Source organism: Musa acuminata, chromosome BXJ2-6, assembly GCF_036884655.1.
Source record: "Musa acuminata AAA Group cultivar baxijiao chromosome BXJ2-6, Cavendish_Baxijiao_AAA, whole genome shotgun sequence".
NCBI lineage: Eukaryota > Viridiplantae > Streptophyta > Magnoliopsida > Zingiberales > Musaceae > Musa > Musa acuminata.
Window position 1 is genome coordinate 5,802,486 of NC_088343.1, and position 22,356 is coordinate 5,824,841.

At 43.7% G+C, this 22,356-nt stretch overlaps 4 protein-coding genes across 4 annotated transcripts; all 4 read left to right on the plus strand.

Annotated features, from left to right (window-relative positions):
* The first annotated feature begins 208 nt into the window (after nt 1–208).
* LOC103987072 (probable WRKY transcription factor 31) lies at nt 209–2,283 on the plus strand. Its single transcript, XM_009405263.3, has 5 exons — nt 209–537; nt 633–764; nt 858–1,184; nt 1,278–1,391; nt 1,469–2,283. Exons 1-5 carry the CDS (start codon nt 319–321, stop codon nt 2,162–2,164), a joined length of 1,488 nt encoding a protein of 495 aa, XP_009403538.2. The 5' UTR covers nt 209–318; the 3' UTR covers nt 2,165–2,283.
* Nucleotides 2,284–5,126: 2,843 nt separating this feature from the next.
* Nucleotides 5,127–10,191, plus strand: LOC103987073 (uncharacterized). The gene is made up of 2 exons (XM_009405264.3): nt 5,127–5,666; nt 9,630–10,191. Exons 1-2 carry the CDS (start codon nt 5,384–5,386, stop codon nt 10,010–10,012), a joined length of 666 nt encoding a protein of 221 aa, XP_009403539.1. The 5' UTR covers nt 5,127–5,383; the 3' UTR covers nt 10,013–10,191.
* Nucleotides 10,192–12,534: 2,343 nt separating this feature from the next.
* Nucleotides 12,535–13,834, plus strand: LOC103987075 (21 kDa protein-like). The gene has a single exon (XM_009405265.3). It carries the CDS (start codon nt 12,838–12,840, stop codon nt 13,555–13,557), a length of 720 nt encoding a protein of 239 aa, XP_009403540.2. The 5' UTR covers nt 12,535–12,837; the 3' UTR covers nt 13,558–13,834.
* Nucleotides 13,835–15,437: 1,603 nt separating this feature from the next.
* On the plus strand, nt 15,438–19,143 carry LOC135614424 (probable inactive receptor kinase At1g48480). Its single transcript, XM_065111791.1, has 2 exons — nt 15,438–16,991; nt 18,255–19,143. Exons 1-2 carry the CDS (start codon nt 15,641–15,643, stop codon nt 18,932–18,934), a joined length of 2,031 nt encoding a protein of 676 aa, XP_064967863.1. The 5' UTR covers nt 15,438–15,640; the 3' UTR covers nt 18,935–19,143.
* Nucleotides 19,144–22,356: the final 3,213 nt, after the last annotated feature.

Sequence of the window (22,356 nt, forward strand, 5' to 3'; positions counted from 1 at the left end):
TTGATTGGTCAACGCTGTTGACCAGTTCTGCCGCATCGAATCGGCCGGCCCAATTGGAAGGCGGTAGTTCTACCCGTCTCTGTCTCTCTCTTTCATGAGCCCGTGTGAGCGGAGCATCGCTCCTCTCCACCTGCCCCTTCCTGACGCATCATCTTATGTCACTCTGATGCCCACGGCCGTGTCGTCTCCCTTCTCTCTCCCTCTTTATTCGTCCACCCCATCCCACCTGTTGTAAGACTTCCGCCTTTCTCTTTCTTCTGCTTCGACTTCAGTTACTTAGGCAAAGGCGGTCGTACCCTGAGCGGCGGCGACGGTCGCATGGAAGTGAACGAGGTGGATTTCTTCTCGGCTGAGAGGAGGAAGGCCGTCGGCAGGGTAGAGGCCGATCTCGGCCCAAAGGTGTCGAGTTCTTGCATCAAGAAGGAGGATCTCACCATCGCCGGGTTGAACCTTCTGATCGCTAACGCCCGCAGCGACCTGTCCACGGTGGACGACGCGGTGTTGCCGGCCGACGACCGCAAAGAGAGCAAGAGCGAGGTGATCGGAAGAAGGAGATCTTTGCCGACATGAATTCGTTTGATTGTCGATTTATTGGTCTGATACCGGTTGCACTCTGCACCTGCTTGATTCAGCTGGCGGCCATGCGAGACGAGCTGGCGCGCGTGAAAGAGGAGAACCAGAAGCTGAGGGAGATGCTGAACCAAGCGATCAGCAACTACAACGCCCTCCAGATGCATCTCACCGCGCTGAGGCAGCAACACGATGTAAGATGCAATAGATAGATCATACACTAACAACTGAATAAATCGAAGGAATTGATTGATCCATGGATGACGGATGATCGATCGATCCTCCAGGTTGTTGATGGAAGAGTCGAGGCCAAGAACGATGAACATGGAGAGGTCCTCGTGCCAAGACAGTTCATGGATCTCGGCCCAGCTGGGGATGCCGATGAACCATCCCACTCGTCTACGGCTACCCGCGACCGCCCTTCTCCCCCGCCGGACAATGGCGGGGTCAGATCGATGGACTCCGAGCGACGCAAGAGGAGCACCGACAAGGAGATTGTCCCACCACCTGATCACCCAAACTCTAACAGAGAAGAGAGTAGCACCGAGCAAGCTCATGAAGCCATCATGAGGAAAGCCCGTGTATCCGTTCGAGCTCGTTCTGATGCACCCATGGTAATTAAGATCTCAGTACAAACGCAGAGCTTGCTGTATGTATCGATCAATTTACATGAACGGATTCGATTGCTTGTGTTTATGTCTTCTTAGATCGCTGATGGATGTCAATGGAGGAAGTACGGGCAGAAGATGGCGAAAGGGAACCCCTGCCCCCGGGCTTACTACAGATGCACCATGGCCGCCGGCTGCCCCGTTCGCAAACAGGTAACGAGCAGGAAGCGCAGATCACGTGTTCGTAGGTCAACCTTCGGCTGATCATCCATTGTTTTGCCCTCCAATAGGTGCAGAGGTGCGCTGACGACCGCTCCATCTTGACGACGACGTACGAGGGCACGCACAACCACCCGCTCCCCGCGGCCGCCATGGCGATGGCGTCGACGACTTCGGCCGCGGTGTCGATGTTGCTCTCGGGGTCGATGTCCAGCCCGGAGGGGCTGATGAATCCCAGCTTCATGGCGAGGACGGTCCTGCCTTTCTCGTCGAGCATGGCGACCATATCGGCGTCGGCTCCGTTCCCGACCGTGATGTTGGACCTCACTCACCGCCCGGACGCCACGCAGCTGCAGAGACCGGCACCGGCCCAGTTCCAGTTCCCGTTTCCCGCCGCCGGCTACTTTCCGGTGCCGAATGCCTCTGGCCAGACTCATATCAACCAGTCAAGGTTCTCAGGGTTGCAGTTGTCTGCGGCGATGGAGGCTTCGGAGTTCCCTCATCCGAAGGAGCACGCGGCGCTTCCGCCCTCCCTAGCCGACACCGTGACCGCTGCTACGGCGGCCATAACAGCAGACCCCAACTTCACCGCCGCGCTCGCGGCGGCCATATCGTCGATCATCAACGGGAATCATCCGGCGACCGCAAGCGACAACCATGACAACAGGAGCACTGCCAGTAGAACCATTAACGAGGACGATAACAACGCCACCACCAGCAGCAAAGACATCAACCCGTCCAATACCAATTTTACGGCGACCAAATAGTAATACTCGATCATAATCATTCCAAGCTTTCACCGATTCTTTTCTCCTCATGCATGTAAATTATTTCTTGTATTTTACTATGTAATTGGACAAAGTAAACTCGCTTGTGCTTCTTCCCACCGCGATCTCAAATATCTGCATCTGCCCATCCCTTAGGAACAACGACGGATCGAACTTTTAGATCGAATACTTGATGATTCGGCTCAAACTTTTGATAGTTAGTTGGACTTAGAAAGGATGCGTTAGACTATATCCATCGTGATGGCTCGTCCGACCAATCAAAGTCGACAGCCATCTCATCCGGTTTGAAACCCTTGGGAGCGTTGCAGTCGGTGGAAGGTGGAGGATCTCGACCATGCACGTGACCCTTGATGGGCGTCCCCTCGAGAGGGGACTGCAGATGGTCAACGGTCTGGGCACGGATATTAAAGTGGACTGTGGGTGAGACACGACATGTTGGATTCCTTTTGCCAACATAATTTATTGCCAAGGTTTGGTCCCAACCATTCACATGCATCTGCTGGCGTCGTGTCATCCTACTTTGTGGAATGCCATTTTTGGATCTTCGTACCACAACTCGACGCTCATATCTATCCAAACTTGGATCAAATTTCATATGGAGCTCACATCATTGCTTTAGGAGGCGTGCGAGAATCTGATCGGTGGTTGGAACTTCACCTCGGACGTCCGGTACACGTAGTGGACATTATCTTACGCGTACGGCGGGACCCGTTATGTGTACTACAGGTGAATGCATTGGGTCCCACATCGTGTTTGATTTGAGAGCCACTGAAATTTAAATACGCGAATAATGAGCAATGAATCGAGGCGGTGTAAAATAAGCGACGGCGGTTACGCCTCCGAGGCGTCCACAGTAGGAGTCGCGGCGATGACGAGAGCACGCGTTCCAGGTGAGGACAAAAGCCATGGGAATTGGAGACGACGACGACTTCGTCGTTCCTGCGTGATTTTTGTCTTGCCTGAGACGCAGCAGTAAACTGGAAGATATGATAAAAGATTGGAAGAGATGGTAAAAGACTGATGATGAGGAGTAGAAAAGAGAGGAGGAAGAAGACGACTCCAACACATGATGGTGATGAATACAAGCAAAAGAAAGCTGTTGAGAGTTCTCTTTTTGCGGATAGTGCAAATTTTGTGATCTCTTCAGACTAGATGTTGGTCAGGTGATGTGGGCGGCCCTCTCCACATGATCACCGGTTTGGTGATGGATCACTGTCAACTTTTCAAGGGTTTCTTCCATCTGTAGACCATCTAACCCATGCACATCAGCTTCTTGACCACGATCACACTGTGGATGTTGAAAACTGCATGCACCATCACAGTCTCTCGAATAGGCAGATCCTTTTACAATTCAATCTTTTCCCAGTTGATTTCACAGTCGATCCAATATGTTATTGAGATTGAACTAAGAGTGATTAAGAATCACACACCTGGTTACCTAAATCATCGATGGAATCATAGAGAAGCATCAAAATCGCTCGTGCTGATCTGAACTTAGCTTTGCAACTTGTGAAAGCTTCGATCAGTCCACAGCAGTCCCATGCACCGTGAAGCTCGACTCTTGTACGAATCCATCTAGTAATTCCCAGAAGTCGATTAGCTTATCTGTTAAACAGCATCACCATGAAGCACATGGTAAGCTGCAGGACGAAGCAGAGTCACCTCAGCGATCTCGGCATCATGGCAGAGCTCCCCAACTGGAGCCTTTCCTGGAACAGGCGCTGGTGCCACTTCAGACTTACCAGACGAAGTAACAATCTTAGGCGAACTCGCCGAAGCTGCGTCACCAGCTTGGACGACTTCCGCCTGAACATGGACGAACCCTACGCCTACATCCACAGACTCTGCCGACAGAAGGGCCGCCACTTCTTTCCGTCGCCCCACCACCGCTCCTTATCTTGCAGTTCCGTCTTGCTGGTGACGGGGTGCAATGCCCGAAGGCTGGGTTGGTACAACGTCATAATCTTATTATAAGAATATAATATTAAAAATATAGACAGATAATTCACTTCCACATGATATTTATTATTTTTCAATTCATAAATAATTCAATCACAGAAATCGTATGATCAAAACCTGAATAAACGACATAATCCTTACAAAGTCTAACAAATTGTTTGCAATCATATAACCACTGTATAATCATCAAATATTCTGTATCATATTACAGTTAACACCATTATATTTACGTAATTAAAATATCACTATAACGGATCCAAAATAATATTTCACACTAATATCATATAAGTCCAAAATAAATAGAGTTCTAAATAATAATAATATATTTTTTTACAAATATATAAAATATAAATATTATAAATACTTTTCACAATCAATTTAGCGAAAAATATCAAATGTCAAATCAATCATTCTTATTATATTCATTTTAGAGTAATCAAAGCCACAATTATAGCTAAATGATATATCAAGATAAATATCATATTCATCCAAATGATCATGATTAGTTATTCATAATCTAAATAAATATAGCTAAAGATGTATTGCCTAAATTTATGATAAATACAATTATAGCTAGGAGTATATGTCAAAAAAATACTCATAGTAATACTAACAGCTACGATTACATTGTATCCCCATGATAAGACTTAGAACTATATTTAACCCTCATGGTGTATGTAGCAGAGACGATGCAGAGGGTGGATTGGGGATGACAACCCCCGTTTCACGGCCGGTGGTGAGAGATGGGCGTGCATGACGACAAGATTCGTGTTGCAGCTGATATAGATCTCATCTTTGTCTTTGATCAAGTGGGAAGAGACTTGCAGAATTCATGTTGACTCGAAGGAGTCGTGCGCCCGATGAAACCACGTGTCGCGTCGTCCCCGCTCGCATCGATCGGCGTGTTGGCCCCGGAACGTGTCGCTCAACGCGCATTCGTCGCTTACCCGTTGTAACGCCCGCGTGGTCTCACGTGGGGTCTCCCAATAACGGGACGCGTAGAGACGCCGCGAAGTTGGTTGCCCGAAGAACAAATTAGGGGAAGAAATTGACGGTCCAAAAATTCCACTTCCCGTTACGCCCAGCGAATCCGATCGCCGATCATTCGTTCTCTGCCCTCCGTTTTCGCACTCGTATACATTATCCTTCGATCGAGGCCTCGAAGCCATCGAATCAATCCTCTACAGGCTTTGGTCGGCATCGTCGCCTTCTCTTTTTCGTGATCGGGGGAGGAGCAAGATGATCCAGTTGCTGTTCGCAGTGCTGTCGGCGGAGGTTGCGGTGGCAGTGACGCTGCTGTTCAAGACCCCTCTTCGCAAGCTCGTTGTTGTCGGCCTCGACCGCCTCAAGCGCGGCCGCGGCCCCGTCATGGTGAAGACCGTCGCCGGCACCGTCCTCGTCGTCCTCGCCTCCAGTCTTTACAGCATCGCCAAGATCAGCAGCGGCTCGGCCGAACTCGGTGCCCTCACGCCCACCGATCAGGTCCTCATGAGCCGCCACCTACTCGAAGCTTCCCTCATGGGTATCCACTCTAGAGTCTCGCCCTTGCTTGTTTCATCTAGATCTTTCTTCTTCTGTGGTTAGGGTTTATTCTATTCATCATGCATTTGGAATGGCTTGGGAAGGTTGTTATGATTGCCGACGATCCATTTGGAAATAGATATCTTTGACCTGTCAAATTGCTTTTCCCTTGGTAATTTGCATCATTATGGATCTTATATCTGATGTTTTTGTATACGGCGTTGATAACCATAACAGTAATAAAAATTAAAAGATAACATCGGATACATGATAGATAATTCTTACAACATATGATGTATATATGGATAGTAGAAAATTAGAAGGTGAAGGGAGGACAGTCTGAGGGAGACAAAGAGCGAGAAGGCAAACATTAATTCAAGACAGATGTTAGCTAGCATGGTGGACATTAGAGTAGAACATGTAGGTGATCCCTGTCATGTATGTCATCGTCAAACTGAGTGGCACTAAGAATGACAGATTCTAAAATGTCAGGGGATATGGGATTATTGGTAGCTTCACCATCACCGTGGAATTTATACTAGTAAAAAATGAAGATTGAATGGGCAGACGAAAATGTTGAAAGATTAGACACTTTAAAGGTTAGCCTAAATTGAAGTTCTTCGTCTCTTGAGAGTTTTGCGTGAAATTAATTATGGATAAACTTACTAGTCACTTATATGATAGACCTCCTTGGTGTATGTTATTTGTGGATGATATTGCTTTAGCTGATAAGAGCTTAAGTGAAATTAATTATAAATATGAGCTATGGAGGCAATCTTTATAAACTAAAGGTTTTAGATTAAGAAGGATTAAGATTGAATATATGAGATGCAATTTTAGTAATTTTATAAATAAATAGGAGAATATAGTTAAGTTGGACGGACAAGATGTTTCTTTAAGTAAAAGCTTTAAGTATCTTGAATCAATTATTCAACAAAATAAAAAGAACGATGAAAATATTATTTATAGAATAAAAATAGAATAGTTGAAATAGCGAAGGGTCTCGGGAGTTTTGTATGATCATCAGATACCTTTGAGATTAAAATGAAAATTTTATAAGATCGTTGTGAGACCAGTAAGGCTTTATGGATATGAGATGAACATTTTATAAGATCGTTGTGAGACCAGTAAGGCTTTATGGATATGAGTGTTAGGCAGTTAAGAAATAGGATGTGCAAAAAGTTTGTATTGCTGAGATGAGAATATTGAGATGGATCTGTGGAGTTATTAGAAAAAAATATAACAACAACAATAACAACAATAACAACAATAACAAAGCTGTAAATCCCAACTATTTAGAGTTGGTTATATGGATCTTTTGCCGTCATTGAGATCTATAATAAGTTATATGCTTAGTTAAGTTTATGGTACTTAAATATTTATTTATAGTATCTATTAAAGTCTTTTAGGTCTTCTTCTACCTCATTTCGTATCACTAATATTAATTATTTTACCTCTTCTGATTATCGCATCCGGATGTCTTATCAGCATATGTTTATACCATCTTAAATGATTTTCTCTCATGTTATTTTTTATCGAAGCGATGTCTAGTTATTTATTAATAAAAATATTTTTTTTATCTTTCTTAGTAACTCCACACATTCATTTCAACATTGTTATCTCGATAGTAAAATATTTTTGTATATGTTTTTTCTTAACTGTCCAACACTCGGTTCCATGAATCATTGTTGATCTCACAACTATCTTATAAAATTTTTCGTTTAATCTCAAATGTATCAAATGATCATATAAGACCGTTGACCCCTCTCGTCATCTTAATTATTCCGTTTTTACTTTATGAATAATATATTCATTGATCTCTTTATCTTATTGAGTAATTGATCCAAGATACCTAAAGCAATTACTAGAAAAGATAGAAAAAAATATTATTATTCGTGAATAACTAGGTATCGCTTCGATAGAAGATAAGACGAGAGAAAATTTTTAAGATGGTATAGATACATGCTTAGGAGACCTTCGGATATGGTAGTCAGAAGAGATGAAATGATTAATGTTAATGGTATAAGAAGAGATAGAAAAAGATCTAAAAAGACACACGGCGTTGTTGTTGTTATCTCTTGGGAGCCTAAATTTTGACTATTTATCGAATCAGAAAATTTATCCCATGGCTGCCAAAACTACATCTCCATTGTTGGCTGTAATTTGACTTGCTTGGTAGGAGCCCACTGATCAAGTGTGACAGCCTGAGTATTGTTGCAACTCTTTCCAAAGTTCTATCATAAGGACATAGTTATTGATAACTTATCTTTTGAAATTATTTTAATTATTCATTTATACTTGATATTTTGTTACAATTTTAAGTTTTTAACAAGAGTTTCATAACTCTAGGCAACATACAATGATATGATTCTTCTATGGTAAAATAATAAAAAGAAAGAACAATGTAGATAGGAATGGTTATCATAATATTATAGATTAAAAGAAATTATAGTACTAGCTAAAGCTCTGACTTCTTGAACTTGAACACCATTCTCTTAGTAAGTTCTAGCATCCATGCCCATTGAGAGAGCACTAAAATCTTGAATTTGAAACCTCTTTGATCTTGTCAATTGCAAATGGAGCGTTGTGGGGGAGAGAATAGATAGTATAAATCCACAACAGGTTTCTTAGTCCAGCTTGAATTCAAAGAATTATGTTAAATGAATAAGTTATAGTTACCAATCGAATCACATAACATTATGTAAACTGGTTGAAAGGAATGAAGAAACATAAGGCAAAAAAGCTAGATTTCTCTCTTGACTGGAATGAAAAAGGTGTAAAATCTTTTTTGTCTTATTGCTGGATTTTTACTCACGACTAGTACAAGTATGCTGGTGCGTAGGAGGCATTAGTTACATTGTTTTGTTGAATAATGGATGAAGATAGTGAAGCTGTTTTTATTTCTTGGTTGATGGCCAAGTAGAAGGGGTGACATCTCACGTAGCAGAAATCTAAGCCAATGATAATGCTGGAAGGTGTCACGAGTATCCACCATATTCTTTTGCAGAACAAGGTGGATAGACAAATATATCGTAGTTTGCATCTTAAAATTTAGTTGTCACATGCTGCCTCATGATAATTTTAATTGAAATTATGCATTGTAAAGATATGCTCAATATATTAAGGGAAATATCAATATCCATGATTGAACAGATACCTTAGGTGTCAAAAGAAACTTTCACTGTAAAAGCAACACAATCTTACATCTCATCTAGTAAGGTGGCTATGTTGATTGATATTTGCAGCAATGTTTTTAATTTTTCTGTGGCAATATGAGACATGCATAAAGTTTAAGGCGCAATCTATTATTTCTGTGGCGAGATTTCATGTTTACCTTGTAAATGACTCTACTTTTATTTTTGCCATTGAGAAATGAAAATGCATAGGATATCCCTCTGAACTCACAAATGTATTATTAATATCAACATTTTTTCGATGTTATGTATTAATTGTCATATTTTGCCCTATATAACCCCGAAGAGATACTTAAAAGTTTTGAAGGATGTCACATATATATATTCACATTTTGATGGGAAAAACCTGATATTATAATATTTACAGGGTTGGTGGCTGCTATTGCCTCGAAATTTGCATAAGGTTTTGTGGGCATGACATCTGTACCCTTCTGATTGTTCTTGCTTTTTTTTGCTATAGACGTCTGTGAGATCATTTGGAATTATGCTTTCTTGACTGCTTATGATATGCATCACACAGCTATTTACTTAAATTCATTACTTAAAGTAATGGTAGATCCGGTGGAATTGTTATTCTTTTCTTTTTAGGTATCCAACTTCTAGTCTAAACATTGTATATAACTATGGATAATTCTGCAAACTTGCATCTCATGGTGATTTCTGAAGTACTCTGTTCTTAATTGCAAAGAGCCTTGTCCTCTACTTTAAATTGTGAAATCTTTATAAAACAATTGCTTGTCTGGATGCTAAGTCTCACCCACATTTTTCAGGTTATTCCCTTTTCCTTGCACTAATAATTGACCGTCTTCACCATTACGTCAGAGAATTGCGTGGGCTAAGAAAGAGCATGGAGGCTGTTCTAAAGCAAAACAGGGTTTTGGAAGAAGCAAAAACTGGGGGTTCAAGTGAGGTAAAAGCACTGGACGGAATGATTGCAAGTCTAAATGAACAAATTAAACAGTTAAAATCAGAGTCAGAAGACAGACTGCAGGAAGCAAAAGCTGCAGAAGCAAGGGCGGCAGCTCTGAAAAAGCAATCTGAAGATTTGCTTCTTGAATATGACCGTCTTTTGGAGGACAACCAGAACCTTCGGAACCAGTTGAATTCGATTGACAACCGATTGTCATTCTCTGATGCTAAGAAAATTGCATGAGACCACCGAAGAATGTAAGTGTTCCAGGGGACAACTATATCGCTCTTAGAACAGTTTTAATTCTCGTGATACTTATCCCTTGATGAGCTATTTTGGTATTTGTACTTCTTGTTGCTCTATCATATCTGTGGAGTTTATTGTGATTAATGGCACTGTCATTTGTGGTTTTATGCCTTCAAGATCTCATTCATAACACAAAACAAGATATTTACACAGATATGAATCCTTTTACTTGGATACATATACCCCAAAGATGTAGTTGCACTTGCACAGATTCTTTGTGTGATCGCAAAGAATTACTTGAAGTTGCATGAGAAACTTCTCAACATACTATTTTTGCGGCAATAATATTATTGATTTTTTTTGGTGTGACCTGCTACTGCTGGTCCTCTTCCTAGTGGAGCTGATAATGATCATGGAATGCTCAGAAAGATTGTGTTAAGAGACTTCTCTATTTATTTTTATTCCATATTCTGATATCATGGGCATATATTATGTTTGACACACACAAAAGCTAGCAAATTGTTTCATCTCCATAGTCTGTTGTTTGCTCTCTATGTTTGCGTTATTGCCAAGTCATTTATAGCAATCATCTAATATTTTTAGTGTAGGAATATGTAAAATAGACAATCCATCAATATCATCTCAATCAATTAATACATTAATAATTAAAATATTTTTATTACTGTATTACCTTTTTTTAAGTGATTTGACAAATATAGCGTCTATTTATCCACCGAAATGCCCGTGTGTGGCACGTGCATAGGTTAATGCGCGGGTTACTTTAAAAGTCGGCGAATCGCGCTCTCTCGCCCGTCCTTGGCTTCTTCTCTCCACTCGCCTGACGCCGGAATCCGGGAGGTCGCACCGATCGCCGCTTCCAGCTGCTGGAGTCCTTCGCAGTCTAGCGATCGATCATGGTACGAAATAGCAATTCTTCCTTCTATTTCGAATGATGTCAAATCGATTACTGGTCTTTCGCGATCGATGCGTTCAAACCCTATTCCTGTTTTAGGGCTTTCCCGATATAAACTGATCCTTCTTCTCCTTTTTCGTTCTTCTAAATCGATCCTTCATATTTATTGGCACTAATTGTTCCACTTGTTTAATGGATCTCTGTTTTCATATGCCGTAATCGCCGTGGCATTCCTACTTCTTCATGCCATCATCAATCTCTCGAGGACTTCTCTGTCACGTCAGCTTCTGCTCTCTGATTCTTTTGGTGTTTTACGATTGCGCACGCCTGTAATCAAAGTCTCAAGCGTGTTCTTCCCAGATCTCTTCTGGCTTGTGAACTGTGAGAATCGATAGGTAGGTAGTAGTTTCAATTTAATTTCCTTGTTGGAGGTTTTATGTTAAATATTTTGGATTTCAATCAGAAAATTTCTCCATTAAATTTAGTAGTCTGAATCATCCCAGAATAATTGTGTTCAATTCAGGTAGATTCCCCTTCAACAAGGCAAAGAGGAGATACAGAGAAAAGAAATAGAATTCTCTTTTGATGAGAAAATTTTGAAAGCATACCTTCAGAATTATCATCCCAAAACATTATATTTCCATAGCAACCAATTACTGAAAGACTTGGCTTTAAACTTAAGGATTTAACCACCATATCATTATCTTATTTATATTTTTTTATCATTTTTAATCGATTTGAAACTATAATGATCCATTTGGACTCAAACCAATGGTTTTGAGTCGGTTCGATTTGATTCCGATTCTAACTTGGTTCGGTTCGATTTGGACCGAATGAAAAGCGAGCACATATCATTTGAATATAGTAGAATCACATATACGCTTGAACAGTAGAATATCCTCTTGATATTCTTGATTCGATTAGTAAAAGCAAAGTAGCAAGGTGTGATAGAAGAAAACAAAGGAAACGTGGGGAAACAGGGTTTTGAGTCGTCAAATTGAACTTCTTTGGAATAGATCAAATTAGAATTATATACCAATAAATTAGTTCTCCTCGAACGGCCAGTATAAGATAAACTATTCTTGAACAAAGCAGTAGATGCCTCGTTTCTAATTTACCTGTAGGCAGGTTTGTCTATCGTAATCAATGAGTCTGGCTTTGCTCATTAATGCTTGCATCTAATAATGGCCTCGTTGTCCAACCATGTGGCTCGGATTTGGCTTGATGCATGAACAAATCTAGTCTCTTTATGAAATGGATTACGCTTATCTTTGTTGTCCCTATAACATCTAGGTTTGAGTCAACATTCTAGCCTGGTATTATCCCAATTTGAATATAAATCATATTTTCACTATTCTTTCTTCTTATTACTCATCCCCGTAGTTTCTTGACAGTATTTGCACCGAATCGTTAGGCACTCCTACAACAGCGCAGTAGCCCCTGTGCTCCCTTTGTCTCAGGAACCTCGTCCCTGTCCCTACGTACCTCCATGCATGTGCCTTCTAATTCTGCCCTCCTCCTCTCCGTTCTTTTACGTATTCCTCCTGTTCTCGTTGCAGCTTTCCCCAAGCATCTCACGTGTCTCCTCATTCCCTTCGATGCCAATTTTACACTGCCACAAGATGGCCTTGTAGATTTCCGCTGACCGCACCAGAACCTTCTCTCTTCGTGCTGTTCGAATCTCGAGGCATAATTCCATCTGCTTCCATGGATGGAAGGCCATGAAGCGTACAAGATCGTGACCATCTGAATCATAAGGGCATCAGTACTCGTGTTGATCTTAAAGCATTTATGATCGCGGTTGAGAAGGGGACGGGCCCTATGTGCCCGTTAACCGTCCAACACACAACCTTGCATCCCACGTTGGGTGGCATTCCCGTGATTTCAGGGAGATTAGCGTGGCAAACTCATGGTCTCGTTAACCTTGAGATCGCGTCACATCGGCCCCGCGTTTAAATCCCTCGGCCTCGCTCTCTACTTCCTCCGCCACCCACGCGAAGCACTAGACATGCTTCCGAACAGCCTTTTCTTCTTGTTCTTCTTCCTTTTCCTTACCCTCGTGGCATGCACGTCGGTGCCGCCGCCGGACTTGGCGCCGATGAGCCCCGATGAGAACGCCACCGAGTTCATCCGCGCTCGCTGCGTCCTCACCCGTTACCCCGACCTCTGTTTCACGTCGCTTTCCTCCTACGCGTCGGCCGTCCGGCGGAGCCCCGTCCAGCTCGCCCGGCTCGCCACCAACGTCACCCTCACCCGCCTCCGTGCCCTCCGCGCCCACGTTTCCGCCCTCCGCCGCGCCGGAGCAGGCGCGCCCGGGCGCGAGGCGGCGGCGCTGCGTGACTGCGCCGAGCAGCTGGGCGACGCCGCCGACCAGGTGGGTCGGACCGCCGCCGAGCTGAGGGGCCTGGAGGCCCTGGTTGGGATGGAGGTAGCGTGGCGAGTCTCCAACGCCCAGACGTGGATGAGCGCCGCCCTGACCAACGAGGACACATGCTCCGATGGCTTCCGCGAGATGGGCGGCGGCGGCACGAGCTCCATCAGGACCGACGTGTGCCGGCGGGTCGGGAGGGTTAATCAGTACACGAGCAACGCCCTTGCCCTCGTCAACAGCCTTGTCAACGGCGGATGATCGCTTCTCGCCGTCTCTCTCTTAATACTTGGATCACCAAAGCTGCGTATTTTAAAGTGGTCTTGAAACATGGTATGTCTCAGATAGCTAATTTCGTTGGTATTGTGTGAGAGAGAGGGAGAGAATAGATATAAAGTGGTATTGTAGTTAGTCTAGTGTTGGTGAGTTGCTTGCTTGGTGGGATTCTGCTTTGTAAAGACACTCTTCTATGGCGTGTTTCCGGTTGTCATTTGTCTTCTTCCTTGAAAACAAATGCCGTTCTTTGCAAGCTTTAACATGCCTTGTCGTAGACTCTCTCTTTCTGTGACTCTTGTAAAGCAAAGACTAAGATGGAACAATCCATTGTTTAAGATAAACCTTCTTGTAGATTCTTTAGATCTTGGAGATATTGTGCGGGACTGCCCATCTGCTCGGTGCGCCACGAGACTGAGCTGTCTCTATCATGAAGCTGTAGTAGCTGGAGATTGCTGATACTGTGTGTCCATGGCTCTTGAGCATCTTCCTTCCTGCTGTGGTTCTTGAATAATTGAACTGGAAAGTAGGATTTGCGGGTGGTCGGTGCGATCTCTGTTACACCTCTTTGATGTATTTCTTCTCCCTTTCTTGACAGAGGTTTTCTTGCTTTTTATGACTCTTGCAGGGTTTTCGAATTGGATTTCTGTGCAGGTGTAGTTTTTGACATGACTGGTAATACTGGGAGTCCGTGGTTGATGATGGTTAGATGTTAGTCCTTGATAGTTGGTGATTTTTAGTTAATGCTCTCATGTTTGCTCTGCCAGTTCTGATCTCTTGGATGTCGAAAGAGTGCTTAGCTATTTAAATCACTGATGGCTGTTACTGACTCGGGCATTGTAGCTCACTGAAAGCAGTGTCTGGCATGCAGGAGACACAATATCTTGACCTTCTTATGTTTATTGGAGCTGAAGTCAAATTATTTTAGATGCAGAATTTACTGACAGATTTGTTTTGAGGTGCTAAGTCCATAGTTGCAGCAATTCGTGCCTTCTGCTGAGATCAAAGTGGATAATTTGCCTCCCTCCCATCATCACCTGAAACCTCTGCAATGTTTACTGGTCACTTTTGGACTAGGGCTATGCACTGAACAGACCAAGCGCATGTATGATGAATGATCTTGATCACAGTGTGGGCAGTCCCATCTTCTTTGGTCATAATGCAACAGGTACTTCTTCTCCATCCTGTATACACTTTCAATTCTTTGCATCTCTCCCCACCTAAACACCATCTTTGCATAAGATTATGATGTTATTCCTACCACCACGAAGATTTGAAGTTGTTGGCCGGGTACGTCTTCAAGATTTCCTACAGGTACGTGGGAAGGACACCCCCCACTGGATTGGTGGGGCCCGGCCCCTGCGATGCGTCGTTCTGCCCCCACCACTCGCTCGCAGCCGTCAGATCGCCATCCGATGGTGCATGCTCCCGTCGCTCGATCCGACGATTGGCAATCGGTCGAGGTCCGCAGGAGGACTAGATGTTTCTAGAAAGTTCAAAAACACCATCCGATATGCATGCCTTCCCATTCGCCGCTCTCTCTCAACGGTCCGCATGCCGAACTCTCCAGTCCTACCTGACTCCTTCACCGGGGCACTGATGGCAGAGCCCGAAATGGGACCCAACCCCTGCTGGGCAACAAAGCTGTTCTCAGTGCGGTACGTTGGCCCCGTAAAAGTGCACCGCCGCCTACTAAATAACACATAAAATCTAATTTGCTCTGTTTTTCATGTGCAGAAAAATCCGGATTAAATTAAGTGAAAATTCCAAATTAGAAAATAGTTAAGTGTAAGAAACTTGCAATACGGTTTTATTACCGTAATAAAACCTGAAGATGAGAGAGAGATTGGGTGTCCTGTTGTTATTTCCCCTTCTGCCTTGCTTCATTTATATGATTTCGGCTAACCACTAGAACAAGTGCTTTAGACTCCTCTCTCTCTTCCTTTCGATGAGTGAGAATGTAAGAGGTGTTTCCGTGTGCATCGTGTCTTTATTGTAGTTCTTCTGCGCCGGAAGTACTACAGTATTGTAACAGTGTGTGAGGTTGCAGCGAGTAGGGTCACCGGCCCGCATGGCTTCGCCGCTCATTCTCCTTCTTGCCGGCGCCGTCCTCTTGCTAACCTCCCACCCCGGCGGCGCCACCGACGTGGGCTCCGACACGGCCGCCCTCCTCGCCTTCCGCGACAGCGTTGGCCGGTTGGCTCTGCCGTCTTGGAACGCCAACTCTCCCGGTGCGCCCTGCTCGTGGCAGGGCGTCGCCTGCGAGTCCGGCCGCGTCGGCTGTCTCCGCCTCCCCGGCGCCGGCCTCATTGGCCGTATCCCCGCCGCTGTCGGCAATCTCACTTCCCTCCGTACCCTCAGCCTCCGCTTCAACGCCCTCTCCGGGCCCCTGCCGCCGGAGCTCGCCAGCCTCGCTGCGCTCCGGAACCTCTACCTGCAAGGAAACCGCTTGTCCGGGGACATCCCGGGGTTCCTCTCCTCCCTAAAGAACCTCGTCCGCCTCAACCTCGCCGGCAACCAGTTCACCGGCGGGATTCCACCGGAGCTCAACAACCTCACCCGGCTCGGGACGCTGTTTCTTGACAACAACCAGCTCACCGGCGGGATCCCGGACCTCGATCTCTCCAACCTCGTCCGGTTCAACGTGTCTTACAACCAGCTCAACGGATCGATCCCGGCTAAGCTCCGCTCTCAGCCGGCGAGCGCATTCCTGGCTACGGGCCTCTGCGGTGGTCCCCTCGGGCCGTGCCCGGGCGAGATCGCGCCGTCTCCATCGGCGGAGGAGCCGGCCGCCGAGAATGCCGGCGGCGGGGCAGAGAATAACAGCGAGAAGAAGAAGAACGAGAACAAGCTCTCCGGCGGGGCGATCGCCGGGTTGGCAATTGGTGCCGCAGCCTTCTTGCTCATCGTGCTTGTGGTGCGGATACTTGTCTGCCGCCGGAGAAAGAAACGGCCGGCGGCCGGCGGGAAGCAGATCGCGATGGTGGCGGCTGCTCAAGAGCAGAGGGATAAGGGTTCAGGGGAAGGAGGAACAAACGGCAACGGCCCTGCGGCGACTCCAGTGGATGCAGCGGTGAAGGCTGCGACGTCAGCTGCCGGGGATAAGAAACTGGTGTTCTTCGGCCGGGGAGGGGCAAGGCGGTTCGACCTGGAGGATCTGCTGCGAGCGTCGGCGGAGGTGCTGGGGAAGGGCACGTTCGGGACAACTTACAAGGCAGTGCTCGAGACTGGGATAACGGTGGCGGTGAAGCGGCTCAAGGACGTGAATCTGCAGGAGCAGGAGTTCAAGGAGAAGATGGAGGCCATCGGGGCGATGGACCACCCCAACGTGGTGCCCCTCATGGCATACTACTTCAGCAAGGATGAAAAGCTCCTCGTCTATGATTACGTGCCAATGGGGAGCCTCTCCGCCCTCTTGCATGGTATGGCCATCCTCCCTCTTCCTTCCACCAAGAATTCATATTCTTTTCTTGGAATTGAATGGTTCTTGAGCTTGATACCATGAATTTGAATCACATGTTTTCATTTAAGCTTTGATGCCAGTTGCATTCATATCTTCATCTGCTGTTGATTAAGCTTCTTTAACCCTTGCTAATTGCTTGCTTGTTCATGTCTACTTATTTTCATTTTTATGTTTCTTCTGTTAACAATTCCTAAGCTCTGTTGCCCTCATGTAAAGCAATTGCCAAGATTTTTTATCATTACATTGTCTAATATTCCTGTTGCTTGGGAGAAGATTTAGTACATCGTTGAGGAAGTTAACACGGACAATGTTTTGTCCGTCGAATGCAAAAGAAAGAGTAGGTAATCTCAGGATTAGGTTCTTCTTCATTGATGCTGCATTTGCCTTGGCCCAAACAGCCCATTTCTTGTGATTGAAGTTTTTTTATTTATTTAATCCTGTTAACTTTAGATGATACTAATTTTTATATTTAGTGGTGCTCCAGTTGAGCACTAGGTGGGTCTATATCCAATATAGACGCACTACCAACCATGATAGCTAAGGTCCGATACCCTCGTAATCAACTAATTTCCAAGTTTTGTGGTTCTTGTGATACCTAATATTCAGTTTGCTAGAGCAAAAATGCAATACATTTTCAAGGTATAAATATGTAGACAATTGATCAGAAAAGCTTATTGTATGTCATGAGTAGTTTCAATTATGCTGGAGCTGCAATGACATTGCCTCGAACTATCTTTTTTCTCATTGTATAAAATATTTCAGAAAGTTGTTTCTTTTTTCACCTGAACTTGTTGACATTGGACGTTCTCAATTTCATACAGAGTACTATATGGTTGAAGTACTAATTGGGTTATGTTTAAAATAGGCTTACTACCAATTATTGGATTACATGTTCAAAAAGAAATTTTTTTGGTTGTAGTTTTGTACTATTATATTGGAAGTTTGAAGGGGAATTCAAAACCATTATATCTGGTAATTGGGGTTCTTGCTAGTAAAATGCATTACATTGCATCGGAGGAGCACTGTTATCATCAGAATTAAATGTTGATGTTTTGCTGTGCTTGCTAAGAATTGATTGAATCTTTGCTTGTGTACAACAAGGCCATTTTCCTATCGCTTCTAGGACTAGGACAATGTTCTGATATTTCTCAGCATTGATAGAAATCGTGGAAAACATCAACATAAATCTGACTATCCTGTTTCTCGTTGATAAAACATGCAGGCAACAGAGGATCTGGTCGAACGTCTTTCAACTGGGTAACACGAATTGGAATTGGACTTTCAGCAGCACGTGGCATCGAATATATTCACTCGACAGGCCCTTCATCCTCACATGGCAACATCAAATCCTCCAACATCCTCCTCACCAAACCATATGAAGCCCGTGTGTCCGATCATGGCCTTGCCCTTCTCATGGGTTTAGCTTCCACTACGACTCGGATTGCAGGATATCGTGCCCCGGAAGTTGCTGATCCTCAAAAGGTCTCTCAGAAGGCTGATGTTTATAGCTTTGGTGTTCTCCTGCTTGAGCTGCTCACGGGCAAGGCCCCGGCACAGGCCCTACTCAATGACGAAGGCATCGACCTACCAAAATGGATCCAATCGGTTGTGAGAGAGGAGTGGACAGCGGAGGTGTTTGATGTGGAGCTGCTGAGGTACCAGAGTGTGGAAGAGGACATGGTGCAGCTCCTGCAGCTTGCCATGGAATGTGTGGCACAGTACCCAGACAAACGGCCTTGTATGGCCGAGGTGGTGATCCGCATCAATGAGATCATAAAATCGAGCCGAGGATCTTCCTACCAAGACCAGTATAGCAGCCCACAAAGCATTGACGATGGTGATGACCAGGCCTCTCGCCAGTATGACCCAGTCAATGTACCGAACCCTCCTGGTGATGAATAGACCAAAACTTAGCTCTTGGGCCCTGCATTCAGAGCATGACTCCCATCTCTGGAGCCATGGTGGTTTTTCTTTTAAATCATTTATTGTGATTAAGCAATATGTGCATGCTGTTTGTTCCTCTTTCCTGCATTTCCACATCACACATACTATTGTCTGGGCATAGGTTCTTCATATGGTACTTGTCATTTTCTATCCACTTTCCTTCTCTCTTGTAGGATTTCTAGTGGCTGCTGGTGGACTGCTCCTGTAATTAGTCTTTTTCTTGCTTGGAATCTTCTTGTTTATCATATATAAGTTGTAAGGTGGTTGAGCAATTGGTCCAGCAGGAATAGATCTTTGAAAGGGCCTCTCTTTTACTTCTCTCTGGTAGTAAGGACATCAACACAGTGAGTTGGACCTCTTGATGGTGAATTATGTTTGGTAATGGAAAGATTGGTGACAGGAGAGTCCACCATGAGCTGTGTGACTATTGGCTTTTTATTAGCTCTACCAGTCTGCTTGGCTGTATTGGTTGCTAATGATATTGCACATTCATGCACTGGTTTTAAGGGCTGGCCATCAGACACAGTAGAGATTGATGGATGATGATGCTAATACTACTGAAACAGATCATTTCTTATCCTTGCTGCCTGACTCAGGTCGTTGTGAAGACGAAGAGAGACGACGGCTTTCGACCCACCGGCCAATCTCATCTGGTTCACATCACTTAACCGTTAACGTTTCTTCATGACATGATCTATATTATAAATCCATTGCATCGTCATCAATCATCAAATGATGAGGAGGTGAACTCCACTCTATAGAACTGAGATTGGTAAACCCAATTAATGTCATTTTTCGTTGATTTTTTTATTAGGTTATTTTGTTTTGGCGTATGGCAAATAATTTTAAAGTAATTTTTTAATAAATAAAGTATTACATTAAATGATATATATATGATACTTATTCATAGATTCGGACGTAAGATCTATCATTAATAGCAGATCTATAAATTAAATATCTCATGTGTGGGTTTAAATCTTAGGTTTATCCCTGATGCAATAGCATAGGAACTAATCGGATGTCTCGTTTTAAAATAGTTTTTTAAAATAAATTGATGGAGCATTATACTAAGAACGATTTATACTTTAACAAGTATAAATAATTAAATGGTACACATCCAAATGAAAAGGTGGCCTCAATATCTTAGATAATTAATTGGGACCTATTTTTCAATCAAATCATAATTATGATGCTTATCGATTTAATATTATTCGTTGTTGAGACATCATTCTTTATCGATCTATCGATGTGAATATGGATTTAAGATAAGTGATTATCGGCTATCATCTCCTTTTTGTCTCCCACTTTGATTAGAGTACAATGAGAGATTGTTGAAGGTGGTTAGAGATTATCTCCTTGTAGAATATCATGTATAAAAAATCATCTTGAAAGAATGACTTATCTTTTTTAACTACTCACATTCGCACTTATATAACATGGGTTATTAACTTGGGCGTCGGAGAGATAAGGTCGGGAAACCTCTTCTGACCTCGGTCTTCATGTAAGTGACACCCCGAGAGCTTAGCGTTTCAACCTTGGAGGCATCTCGGACAACGTTATGCATATAGGTCTGGACCACGTCGGGTTAACCAGGACATTAATGATTTATTTCCTAAATATTTTTTTGCTAGAAAGAGGGTATGATGTTGTATGAATGCTCATTTGTTGACCCTCTTAATGAATGCTTAGGCAATGAGGCTTTGCCCTCGATCCATAATACTGTCGCTCAATGGGGCAATAGTCATAATTTTCACACATTGATGCATCCACCTCGCCACAAAAATAGTGATGTGATACTAGTATCTATTCAACAACTATGGCCTCTCATCCCCAAGGATGACCCAAGTCACCTACTTATCCCTATCGATGTGTTCTTAAATTTCACCGAACAAGTGTAGACACTAACGAGTATGACACGATCCGTCACTCCACTTTTGCTCCAAATAGTCATTAGGCGATGCCATTAGCTCAACCGTGATCATTGGATTAATTGCCACCAGCACCGACACCTATCGAGATTCTCCCACTGGATATGATGTTGACATCTCAAAAGCACCCAAGACTCGTCGAACTACTAGCCGAGAAGGCACTTTGCTCCCCTATCATAAAATTCAGTTGACCACACTATTAGTCTACCGTATCTAAATTTGAGACATAGTTGGTAGATTTGACAGAGGATTTTCGTATGGATCTAATTACGGTGGATGGATCAATGTTTGAAGAACATGTGATGAGAGTTCCAACAATCCAAAGGGGAAATGCTGGTGAACCCCACCTCAAGTCGATTGCCATTCATCAAAAAAATCTAATCAATTTCAGCAAACTTTTACCCCTCTTGTCATTAGAGGTATTCGATGGCAGTGCTAGCAAACTTTTTAAAAGCTGAAGGACTATCTCACGCAGTTGTCATAGCTCACCTCCTCTTCCTCAAGTGAAGCTTTATGCCTCTATCTCGTTGCCATCGGCCTAACAGTTAGCTCGATATTGGTACAAGATGATTCAGGAGTTCAAAAGCTAATATACTATGTCAACCACATTCTAAGCGAACCCGAGGAACGATACCCATCTATCGAAAGACTTACATTTGTGTTAGTATTAGCGATAAAGATGCTTCGCCCATTTTTTAAGAGCAAACTATGTAGTTGATCATCGACCAGCCATTTGGACAAGTCCTCTTTTGGTTTGCTATCTTGGGTCAACTATTTAGAGTTGGATGGATTCAACATTCAATATCCATCAAGATCCATCTTGGGTCAACTATTTAGAGTTGGATGAATTCAACATTCAATATCCATCAAGATCCACGTTGGGTTGCTATCTTGGGTCAACTAGTCCTCGGAGTAATCGATAAATGGATCCTCCTCAAGATCCATCTCAGGGTGTACTTGCTTTAAAATAGATTAAGATGATATAGTACACGTATTGATACAAGAGGACCCCCAACCTTTCCAAGCCTCTCGTAAACCTAGCAAAGGCTTACAACTCATGGTTCATCTAGCAAGTTATCATAGCTAATGAACGGGTCATGAATATCACCAAGCAGGTTCAGGATCTAAAGGAGTCATTGGAGGCTGAGCAACACATGAACAGGTTCATAGAATATTTCATAGAATATTATGTCCTTTTACTACCTGGTATAAAAGTTCATATTCAACATAATAAAAATAAGGCTTACCTTTTTTGATAACTCACGTATTCATTTATATACATCGAGTTACTAACTTGCTTGGTGATATCTTACGACCTTGGTCTTCATGTAAGTGATACCTTGAGAGCTTAATGTTTTCATCTCGGAGGCACCTTATACAACCTTACACGTACAAGTATGGACTATATCGGATTGACCAAGTTGTCAACGACTTCTTCTCTCAACATCTAAT